At 40.9% G+C, this 12,448-nt stretch overlaps 1 protein-coding gene across 1 annotated transcript in view; it reads left to right on the plus strand.

The window, feature by feature from the left end:
• Window positions 1-12,448, plus strand: part of Kctd19 (potassium channel tetramerization domain containing 19) — a 42,205-nt gene that overhangs the window by 19,334 nt on the left and 10,423 nt on the right. The window contains exons 3-5 of the mRNA XM_047527828.1: window positions 9,884-10,034; window positions 10,963-11,154; window positions 12,297-12,428. Coding sequence (XP_047383784.1) covers window positions 9,884-10,034; window positions 10,963-11,154; window positions 12,297-12,428 — 475 coding nt within the window. The remainder of the gene's footprint in view (window positions 1-9,883; window positions 10,035-10,962; window positions 11,155-12,296; window positions 12,429-12,448) is intronic.

A 12,448-nucleotide genomic window follows, 5' to 3' on the forward strand; every position in this document is an offset into this window, starting at 1 on the left:
CAAAGGCAGAGGATGATCCACTATGGCTTGGGGAGATGCTAGGCCCTGCAGGCAGAGAAATGGTGAGAGGAGTTTTCTGATAGAGGGAAGAGCATACTTAAATCTGAGGAGGCATCAAAGAACTTGAAGTATTTTTGGAGTTTGGTGGAATTTGGTGTCACTGATTATGCAGTGAAAACAGATAAAATGGTGGGAGATGAGACTAGAAAGGTAGTTTGGGATCTGACCACTAAGAGGAAGAAATTAATATATTATTTCCTATTTTATTTCCTTTAATCCTTACAATGGTACCTTCCATATTTTACTGACTCCACTTTGCATGAGGTTTGAAGAGATTGGGTTATAGTGGGAGATGGATGGTTAGGAACAGTGATTAACAGGGCTGGGGATGTAGCTCAAGGGTAATGCTTGCCTGGGGTGGGAGAGGGAGAAGAAGAGAAGGGAGGGAGGGAGGGAGGGAGGAAGAAAACATGTTATTTGAACTCTTTCAAGTGTAGAGAGGGTCAGGAGACCAGAAGATCAGGACAGGGGAAGAGAACAGAGAGAAAATGGAGAGGCAGGAGATGGAGTCATAGGACTTGTTGATTGACTAGATGGAGAAGGTGTTAATAACAGTCCCTTCTTTCAATCCTTTAATGTTTTCTCTTAACCAGAGTACAAATAAGACCCTCTCAGCTAGCTTTCAGGGGCCTCTAGTTCTTATTTACTGCTTTCAGTTAATCTTCTTCATTCCCTCAATCTCTGTGCACCTCAACAATGCCACATTTAAGGCACAGATACAAGTAGCTTGATATACATCTCTACCCACCAATCCTTCTTCCCTGCCTTATCCCTCCTAGGTACATCACCATTTTCCTTTTTTTGTCTCAGTTCTCAGCACAAATTCTCCCAAGTTGTCATCCTTCATTTTAACTCAATATTCTTGCCCACCCATGGATGCAGAATCTCTTCTGGACTTCATAGCATCTGTGAGTCTTTTGTTTTTTTTTTTTTTTTCAATTCTGGGGACCAAACCCAGACCTCTCACATATTAGGCAAACTAAGATACATCCCCAGTACCCATGATTCCTCTTGGCTGGAGGCCAACTTCTCACTCATACAGAAACCCTTATCTTCCCAATTTCCCTCCTCAGGATAGCTGACAAATTGACATAGAAGCTAAAGCAGTGTGCAGTACCAAGCCAGAGGGACCAGAAAGCTGGTATCCCCTTCTAATGCTGCATAAAGAATTTCTAGTGTTCCTGGAGACCCAGAAATTTCATAACTCATGCTAGATATTATCTCAGCATATGTAAATTGTTGGCCTTCATGTTTTTCTTTTCATCCAAGTGGACAGCTCCTTGAGTCCAAAACACATCATCTGACTGTGGCCCTGGAAATGCACAATGAATATTTCTCAAATAGATGAGTGACAGACTCCCAGTGCTCCATGCATGTGCTGCGTGTCCTCTATTGCTGAGTGTCTCAGGAAAACACTTCTTACAACCCTGCCATTGCCCAGGTCTCCCACAAATCCTCCTGTTATCCAAAGCGGGGAAGATTCTCCCACCTCTAGTCCACCTTTTCTTGCAGATCTTAAGCTCAGTTTATAGTTATGGCCACCAGGGGGCTCCTTTCAACATACAGAATTCTCAAGAGCAACTTCACAAGGGCTTCTCACATAGCTAGGAATTAGAAGCAGTTTCCTTTGTTAGTACTGAATCTGAGGCGTTGTGCCCATGTCTTAGAGGATAAAGTTGGTCTTTTTTTTAAATTTATTTTTATTGTAAACAAATGGGATACATGTTGTTTGCACATGGAGTAAAGGCATACCATTTGTGTAATCATACATTTACATAGGGAAATGGTATTTAATTCATTCTGTTATTTTTTCCTTCCCCCCACCCCTCCCTTCCCTCTTTTCCCTCTATACAGTCCCCCTTCCTCCATTCTTGCCCCCCTTCCAACCCCCCCCCCATTATGTGTCATCATCTGCTTATCAGCAAGATCATTTGCCTTTTGGATTTTGAGATTGGCTTATCTCACTTAGCATGATATTCTCCAATTTCATCCATTTGCCTGCAAATGCCATAATTTTATTATTCTTTATAGCTGAGTAATATTCCATTGTGTATATATATATATATATACCAGTTTATTTATCCATTCATCAATTGAAGGACATCTAGGTTGGTTCCACAACCTGGCTATTGTGAATTGAGCAGCTATGAACATTGATGTGGCTGTAATCTGTAGTATGCTGATTTTAAGTCCTTTGGGTATAGACCGAGGAGTGGGATAGCTGGGTCAAATGGTGGGTCCATTCCAAGTTTTCTAAGGAATCTCCACACTGCTTTCCAGAGTAGCTGCACTAATTTGCAACCCCACCAGTAATGTATGAGTGTACCTTTCTCCCCACATCCTCGCCAACACCTATTGTTGATAAATTGTTGTATTCTTGATAATTGCCATTCTAATTGGGGTGAGATGGAATCTTAGGGTAGTTTTGACTTGCATTTCTTTTTTTTGGGGGGGGTGCTGGGGATCGAACCCAGGGCCTTGTGCTTACAAGGTAAGCACTCTACTGACTGAGCTATCTCCCCAGCCCTGCATTTCTCTTATTACTAGAGATGTTGAACATTTTTTCATGTTTCTGTTGATTGCTTGTAGATCTTCTGTGAAGTGTCCATTTCCTTAGTCCGTTTGTTGATTGGGTTATTTGTATACTTCGTGTGGAGTTTTTCGAGTTCTTTATATATTCTGGAAATTAGTGCTTTATCTGAAGTATGAGTGGCAAAGATTTTCTCCCATTCTGTAGGTTCTCTTTTCACATTGCTGATAGTTTCCTTTGCTGAGAGAAAGCTTTTTAGTTTGAATCTATCCCAGTTATTGATTCTTGCTTTTATTTCTTGTGCTATGGGAGTCCTGTTAAGGAAGTCTGATCCTAACCCAACATGTTGAAGATTTGGTACTTTTTCTTCTATAAGATGAAGGGTCTCTGGTCTGATTCCGAGGTCCATGATCCATTTTGAGTTGAGTTTTGTGCAGGGTGAGAGATAGGGGTTTAATTTCATTCTGCTGCATATGGATTTCCAGTTTTCCCAGCACCATTTGTTGAAGAGGCTATCTTTTCTCCATTGCATATTTTTGGCCCCTTTGTCTAGTATGAGAAAATTGTATTTATTTGGGTTTGTGTCCGTGTCCTCTATTCTGTACCATTGATCTACCTGTCTATTTTGGTACCAATACCATGCCGTTTTTGTTATTATTGCTTTGTAGTATAGTTGAAGTTCCGGTATTGCAATACCCCCTGTTTCATTCTTCCTGCTAAGTACTGCTTTAGCTATTCTGGGTTTCTTATTCTTCCAGATGAATTTCATGATTGCTTGCTCTATTTCTGTAAGGTACATCATTGGTATTTTAATTGGAATTGCATTGAATCTGTATAGCACTTTGGTAGTATGGCCATTTTGACAATATTAATTGTGCCTATCCAAGAACATGGGAGATCTTTCCATCTTCTAAGGTCTTCCTCAATTTCTTTCTTCAATGTTTTGTAGTTTTCATTGTAGAGATCTTTACCTCTTTGGTTAGATTGATTCCCAACTATTTATTTTTTTGAGGCTATTGCAAATGGAGTTGTTTTCCTCATTTCCTTTTCAGATGTTTCATCACCTGTATATAAAAATGCTTTAGATTTATGCATGTTGATTTTATAGCCTGCTATTTCGCTGAATTCATTGATGAGGTTTAGAAGTTTTCTGGAGGAGTTTTTTGGATCCTCTAAATATAGAATCATGTCATCAGCAAATAGTGATAGCTTAAGTTCCTCTTTTCCTATTCATATCCCTTTAATTTCTTTAGTCTGTCTAATTGCTCTGGCTAGAGTTTCAAGGACAATGTTGAATAGAAGTGGTAAAAGAGGACATCCCTGTCGTATTCCCATTTTTAAAGGGAATGTTTTCAATTTTTCTCCATTAAGAATGATGTTGACCATGGGCTTAGCATAAATAGCCTTTACAATGTTCAGGTATGTTCCTACTATCCCTATTTTTTCTAGTGTTTTGAGCAGGAAGGGGTGTTCTATTTTGTCGAACATTTTTTCTGCGTCAATTGAAATAACCATATGATTCTTATCCTTAAGTCTATTGACATGATGGATTACGTTTATTGATTTACGGATGTTAAACCATTCTTGCATTCCAGGGATGAACCCCACTTGATTGTGGTGCACAATTTTCTTAATATGTTTTTGGATATGGTTTGCCAATATTTTGTTAAGGATCTTTGCATCTATATTCATCAAGGATATTGGTCTAAAATTTTCTTTCCTTGATGTGTCTTTTCCTGGTTTGGGTATGAGGGTGATATTAGCTTCATAGAATGAGTTTGGTAGGGTACCCTCCTTTCTATTTCCTGGAATACTTTGAGAAGTATTGGAATGAGTTCTTCTTAAAGGTCTTGTAGAACTCGGTTGAGAATCTGTCTGGTCCTGGGCTTTTCTTGGATGGTAGGTTTTTAATGGCTTCTTCTATTTCATTGCTTGATATTGATCTGTTTAAATTGTGTATGTCCTCCTGGTTCAGTTTGGGAGGAGCATATGTCTCTAGAAATCTGTCAATGTTTTCGGTAGTTACTATTTTGTTGGAATACACATTTTTGAAGTAGCTTCTCATTATGTTATGTATCTCAGTGGTGTCTGTTGTGATATTTCCTTTTTCATCACGAATTTTAGTAATTTGAGTTTTCTCTCTCCTTCTCTTTGTTAGTGTGGCTAAGGGTTTGTCTATTTTGTTTACTTTTTCAAAGAACCAACTTTTTGTTTTGTCAATCTTTTGAATTGTTTCTTTTGTTTCAATTTCATTGATTTCAGCTTTGATTTTAATTATTTCCTGTCTTCTACTAATTTTGCTGTTATTCTGTTCTTCTTTTTCTAGGGCTTTGAGCTGTAATGTTAGGTCATTTAGTTGTCGACTTTTCATCCTTTTCTGGAATGCGCTCCATGCAATGAATTTTTCTCAGTACCGCTTTCATAGTGTCCCAGAGATTTTGATATGTTGTATTGTCGTTCTCATTGACCTCTAAGAATTTTTTTATCTCCTCCCTGATGTTTTCTGTTTTCCATGTTTCATTCAGTAGCATATTATTTAGTCTCCAGATGTTGGAGTAATTTCTGTTTTTTTATTTTGTCATTGATTTCTACTCTCAGTCCATTATGATCTGATAGAACACAAGGCAGTATCTCTATTTTTTTGCATTTCCTAAGGGCTGCTTTGTGGCATAACATATGGTCTATTTTCGAGAAGGTTCCATGTGCTGCTGAGAAGAAAGTGAATCTGCTGGTTGATAGATGGAATATTCTACATATGTCTATTAAGTCAAGGTTATTGATTGTGTTATTGAGTTGTATGGTTTCTTTGTTTGGTTTTTGTTTGGAAGATCTATGTAGAGGTGACAGTGGTGTGTTAAAGTCACCCAGGATTATTGTGTTGTGGTCTATTTGATTCCTGAAATTTGAGAAGGATTTGTTTGATGTACAGGGATGCATCATTGTTTGGGGCATAAATATTTACTATCATTATGTCTTCCTGATTATGGTTCCCTTAAGCAGTATGAAATGTCCTTCTTTATCCCTTCTGACTAACTTTGGCTTGAAATCCACTTTATCTGATATAAGGATGGAAACCCCCGCTGTGTGTGGTAGGTTTTCTCCCATCCTTTCACCTTTAATCTGTGAATGTCTTTTTCTATGAGATGAGTCTCTTGCAGGCAGCATATTGTTGGGTCTTTCTTTTTAATCCATTCTGCCAGTCTGTGTCTTTTGATTGATGAGTTTAGCCCATTAACATTCAGGGTTATTGAGATATGATTTGTATTCCCAATCATTTGGGCTTATTTTTTATTTTTAACTTGGCTTGGTTTCTCCTTTGAGTGATTTTCTCTAAGGTAGTTCTTCCCTTTGCTGACCTACATTGTTGGTTTTCATTTCCTCCTCATGGAATATTTGTTGAGAACATTCTGTAGTGCAGGCTTTCTATTTGTAAATTCTTTTAACTTTTGTTTATCATGGAAGGATTTTATTTCATCTCCAAATCTGAAGGTTAGTTTTTCTGGGTATAGGATGGCAACTATGTTCTTTCAGAGCTTGAAATATGTTGTTCCATGCCCTTCTAGCTGTTAGAGTCTGGGTTGAGAAGTCTGCTGCTATCTGTATTGGTTTCCCCCTATGTGTAATCTGATGCCTTTCTCTCGCAGCCTTCAAAATCCTATCTTTATTTTGAATATTAGGCATTTTCATTATAATGTGCCTTGGTGTGGATGTGTTGTGATTTTGCACATTTGGTGTTCTGTAAGCCTCTTGTATTTGATTTTCCATTTCATTCTTCAGGCTTGGGGAATTTTCTGATATTATTTTATTGAATAGGTTGTTCATTCCTTTGGTTTGAATCTCTGTGCCTTCCTCAATTCCAATAATTCTTAAATTTGGTCTTTTCATGATGTCCCATAGTTCTCGGAGATTCTGTTCATGATTTCTTACCATCTTCTCTGTTTGGGCAACTTTATTTTCAAGATTAAATATTTTGTCTTCATTGTCTGAGGTTCTGTCTTCCAAGTGGTCTAGTCTTTTGGTGATGCTTTCCATTGAGTTTTTTATTTAGTTTATTGTTTCCTTTATTTCAAGGATTTCCATTTGGTTTTTTTTTTTTTTTTTTTTTTTTTTTTGAGAATCTTTATCTCTTTGTTGAAATGATCTTTTGCTTTCTGCAGTTACTCTTTCAACTGCTTATTGGTATTATCATTCATTGCCTGCATTTGCTCTCTTATCTCATCCATTGCTTCATGAATCATCTTAATCATGTATAATCTGAAGTCCTTTTCTGACATTTCTTCTACCATACTGTCATTGGATTCTATTAATATAGAATCTAGGTTTGTTTGGATCATTTTCTTCCCTTGTTTTTTCATGTTGTTCATGTATCTTCCCCTCTAGCAGTGCAGATCTGGGGTATTGCAGATTTCCCCCTATAGGCTTATAGTGGCCCTATAGGTTTCCAAAACCTTTTCTTTAAGGGGAGATCAATATTAGCAGTGCCCAATTCAGACACTGTGCAATCCTAGACCAAATAGCCCCTATGAGGACAATAACAAAATTATCATAATAAACAGAATGAGTTCAAATATTATCTTCAGTATAACAAACAGATTTGCAATAAGGTCTGCAGTTTCTAATGGAGGACAAAGAGGATGCAGAGGGATGTAGGATGTAGCTGTTAATGGAATAAGAAAAGAATATACAGAAGGTCTAGCTAATAGAAAGGGTGAGAGTGTAATCAAAAGAAATTGGATGTTAGCATGCAAAAAGGGAGAAAAAGACTCTGAGGGAACAGGTAAACAAAAGGAAAAGAGAGCAAAAAACGTAAAGAAGTAAAAATTTAAAATTGTTCAATAAGGAGAAGAAAGAAAAGTTACACTATAACAGTCATATAGTATTCAAACTTCCCACTCTTCAGTAGCCTGATGCATGAGAGGTACCTGACAATGAGCTCCAAGTCTCCAGCAGGCGTCTCAGGATGGGATTTGCCCCACCTAAAGATCGAAGCTATGGCTTCCAGGATTATCCAAGATGGCCGCTCCGGCTTCCAAATGTGTTGGCAAATGGGGAGCTGCAGCTTGGGGTGTGGACGTGGTCGGCTGGAGCTCCTGGAGGGGGGGGTGCAGTTGGTCAGGCAGGGGTCCTAGAGGTCATGCGTGTTTGGTGTGGTTGCGGGATCCTGGAGGCCAGGTGCAATCAGTCGGTCTGGGGTCCCGGTGATAGGATGCAGTCAGTTGGTCTGGGGGTCCTGGCAGCAGGGAGCAGTCAGTCTATGTGAGGGCCCTGGAGGCAGGGAATATTTGGTCGGGCTGAGGGATCCTGGAGACGGGGCTCAGTCAGTCCGGCCAGGGGTCCTACGGGGCCTGGCTGTTGTCTCAAACTGGCGGCAGCCATGTGTAATCAAACCTGCAGGTACTGTGACAGTGAACTTCTAGGCAACAGCAAGCAGCTGGCACTCCACTGGTGGTCTGCGGTCAGTCTGCTGGTAGCTGTCGGATGATTGGGAGGTGAACCTCGGGTGGTGGGTGATGGGTAGGTGAAAGGCAGGCGATGGACAGGCAAGAGGCAGGCAAATGGCGGATGATAGGTGCCTGACAGTGAGCAATCTGCACTCAGAAAAGTCGGCGATATGCTGGCAGACTGCAGGTGATCACAGTAGACAAATGGGGTAAACAGCAGGGGATTGATAAGCAGCAAAAACTGCCTCACCAAAAAACAGATATCCTCTGCTTGAAACCGGAGTTATGGAGTGACAAGGAACGCAGCCTCCCTCTAATCCACCATCTTGGATCTCCTAAAGTTGGTCTTTAAAGGGTCACCTACCCTACTGCTTCTAAAATTTTATTAGGAAAATACTATTTTCTTCTAGAGTAGGGTCAGGAAAAAATCAGCCTAATATTATGATAATCTACCTCCTAAAAACTATTAAGGAGGAACAGGTCCCTCCTTGGGTGAGTACAGCATGAAGACTCTTGGCCTACCCTCACCCCTGGACTTTAACCCTGCCTAGTTGGAGCAGTCTACTTCAGCCTCATTCATCCCTGATCACTGACTCCTTTAAGCCAGCTGCTCTGGACTTGGGAGGCTTCTTGGACAAGTCTCAAAGCCTTTGACCTCAACTGTCTCATCAGCAAAACACTACATCTGTCTTACAGAGTTGTGTCAGGGTAAATGAGCAAATGTGTGTGAAAGTGACTTGAAAAATGAGGAACCCAGTGGCAGTATAAGACACTTTTATTAACCTTGGCCTCATTACTTAGTTCACTTCCCAGAATTAGGATAAACTACCATGAGCAAATCACAAAGATAACATAAAATTATAAGACCAAAAACTTGTTCAAGAATCAGAAGAGAGGGCTGGGGTTGTGGCTCAGTGTAGAGTGCTTGCCTAGCATGTGTGAGGCACTGGGTTTGATCCTCAGCACCACATTAAAAAAAAATATTAAGTTATTGTGTACATCTACAACTAAAAATATTTTTTAAAAAAGAATCAGAAAGAGCTGAGCATGAAAGATGACGCACGCTTGTAATCCCAGCAGCTCAGGAAGCTGAGGTAGGAGGATTGTGAGTTCAAAGCCAGCTTCAGCAACAGTGAAACACTAAGCAACTCAGTGACACCCTGTCTCAAAATAAAATAAAAAGGGCTGGAGATGTGGCTCAGTGGTTGAGTGCCCTGAGTTAAATTCCCAGTGTACCCCCCCCAAAGAAAAAAATCATAAGAGAAAGTTTTTTTATCACACTATGTGAAGCCCTATACTGCCTTGTGATTCTTCAGAGTCCTCACCAGCAAGAAGGTCCTCACCAGATAGCCTCACAATCTTGAACTTCCCAGCTCTCAGAACTATGAGCCAAATAAACCTTTTTAAAAAATTATTTATTTATTTTGGGACCAGGTATTGAACTTGGGGTGCTTAACCACTGAGCCACATACCCAACGCTTTTTTATTTTTTAGTTTGAAACAAGGTCTCACTAAGTTGCATAGAGTCTCACTAAGTTGCTGAGGCTGGCCTTGAACTTGCAATCTTCCTGCCTCAGCCGTCTGAGTCACTGGGATTACAGGCATTCACCACCACTCTTGGCTAAACTATTATTATTTATAAAAAGAATCAGAGAGATATAGTCATTGGGATTTTGAATATGAGCATTTCATATTATAGTCCTAAATTTTTACATTTTTGTGGTTGAGTTGATTTATTTTAAAATACTTTACCAAAGTGAGTCACAAACTGTTTTTCCTGGTGTTCACTCTAAAACTGGTAGATAGTTACTAGGTTCAGATTTTCAAGGGGGCAATCTTCTTTATCTCACAGACTCTAGATAATCTGAAGGAAGGGAAACACCATCTCCGTGTACGGCCCGCAGATATACCCGTTGCTGAGAGAGCATCTTTGAACTACTGGCGAACCTGGAAGTGTATCAGCAAACCCTCAGAATTTCCAATAAAAAGCCCAGCCTTCACAGGTACAATCAGGGATAGGCTGCCTGTCCCGCCACGAGGTCCACACCAGCTTCCCCTCTCCTTAACAGAATTGACTTCCATACAGAGATATTCTCATCTCTGAGTTCATTCTGGATGATTTCTCTACCTCTTGGTCATCTCTTTGATCTAGTACTCTTCCACATGCTCTCTCCATAGCTGCTTGCTCACTGCTACTCAGCATCCTTCTCCACATTCTTTCCTCTGCAGACTGGTTTCACTTAGGGAAAGTGAGGATTTATTCCACTCCCACCCAGAAGTCAGGGAACTTCACCATTCTTTCAAGTTACCTCCAATCACCAAAGAATGCCTCCAAGTGATCTCTGTCTAATGAGTACCTTGCAGCATAGGTCAGCCTATCGGAGATACAAAACAAGGCATTTATGATTATTGATGGGTTTTGAACTTCCAGGAGAGTCAAAAGCATCTATTTTATCTGTAAATTCAGTGTTTGGTTTGGTTCATTAAAAAGAAATGAATATAGGGCTGGAGTTGTAGCTCAGTGGTAGAGTGCTTGCCTAGCATGTTTGATCCTCAGTATCACATAAAAAAATCTACAACTAAAAAATAGATATTAAAAATTTTCCATCTACAACTAAAAAATAGATATTAAAAATTTTCTTTAAAAAAGGAGCTAAATATATAAATAAATTTAGTGACTTTGGGTACATGAGCCAAAATGTCACAACATATTCCACTCTCCTTCAATATCTGTAGAAAAAATAGATTTCCATGCTCTAGTGCCCACCACACTCCTTCTGAGCCTTAGGACTAATTCTGAAAAGAGAGAGAGAGGGGAGGGAGGTGTGTGGCAGGGACTGTCTCCTGGGTAGTCCATCCGGCTTCTTCTGGGGCCCCTGGATCAGTGAGAGCCCTGATCTCAGGTGATGCCTCCTTTGTGTTCTCCTCCAGGCCTACATGACAAAGCACCTTTGGGTCTCATGGACACACCACTGTTAGACACAGAAGAGGAAGTGCACTACTGCTTCCTGCCCTTAGATCTAGTGGCCAAGTATCCAAGCCTAGTGACTGAAGACAACCTACTATGGCTGGCTGAGACCGTGGCCCTGATCGAGTGCGAGTGCAGCGAGTTCCGTTTCATTGGTGATTGCTCTGTCTGTGGGTGGAGCAGGCTGATAAGGTTATCCACCCCTCTCTACCCCATTCCCTCAGAGGCCCAGCTTGGTGCACAGGGCCTCAGAGTTTCACTGGACACAGGTGCAAAAGAATGACAGTCTTTCAGGAGGCAAGCACATTGCAGTATCAGACTCTCACTTGGCTCAGAGCTATTTTAGTTCCTATTTCTTTTTGGATGGCCTGACTGTAAAGAGACACTGAAGCTCCCTTAGGTGATGTCAGGGGCCTCAGGAGTCAGTGTGAAGGTCAGAGTGTTCAACTGAACTCTTTACTCTGCCCTTATATCTCCAACTGGGCTCCAGGCCTCAGTACCTCTTACCATAGAATGAGGATATAGAATTGTTTCAAGGGATGGTCCTACCTGCTCATAATACAAGGGAAGGAGTCTAGAAGGTGACAGTTTTCCCAGAATGGTCAGTGTGAGCTAGTGACCTAGGGAGAGATGAGATCTCCCACTTTGCATGGGGAGAGAGCCTCCCTCTCCCCACTGCCTCAGGACCCACTCTGTTAGGGATATGAATGGAATGGTTTCCTAATTCCAAGCTGCAGTGTGCTGCTGCTGCTGCCCAGAGTAGGCAGTAAACACTCAAGTTGCCTAGAACCACAGCCATTCAGATTCAAGTCACCTCGGAAGTTGTCTGTGATATACTTCTGAATCTCCAAGTTAATTCACACAGGACGTTAGAAATGGCTCTATCTCTGCTTCTCACACTGCAGTCCAGACAGGGACAAACTCCAAGTGCCACCTGCCAGCCCAGACTCAGCCAGGCCCCTCCTCTTTAAGCAACGAGATAACTCCCTGCTCTGGGGTCAAGACTCACAGGGTAAGTTTCAGAGTCAGTGTGCTCACCATGAGGGCCTGGCTTGGGAATCCCAAGCCAGGCCAAAAGAGGCCACACCCATGGATTCAAACACAGGAAAGCAAAATAATTTGGGGTCTTTCACCTTGAAAATGACAGAATCAAAGCTGATCAGGTATGATTAGAAATTGTTCCAGAACAAGGAGAGCCTAGGATAAGCTGCAGAATCAAAAACTTGCCCAAACCTGGACCTCCAGTGAAATCAGAAGTAGCCTTGTTAACTCATGTTGTTTCCCTTTGTTTTTCAAGTGAATTTTCTCCGCTCACACAAGATTTTGCTACCAGATAATTTCTCCAACATAGATGTGTTAGAAGCTGAAGTGGAAATTCTAGAAATTCCTGAGCTCACAGAAGCTGTACGGTTGTACCGGATGAACATGGGTATGTCACCTGGGAACCTT

The sequence above is a fragment of the Sciurus carolinensis genome, chromosome 16 (genome assembly GCF_902686445.1).
Source record: "Sciurus carolinensis chromosome 16, mSciCar1.2, whole genome shotgun sequence".
Taxonomy (NCBI): Eukaryota; Metazoa; Chordata; class Mammalia; order Rodentia; family Sciuridae; genus Sciurus; species Sciurus carolinensis.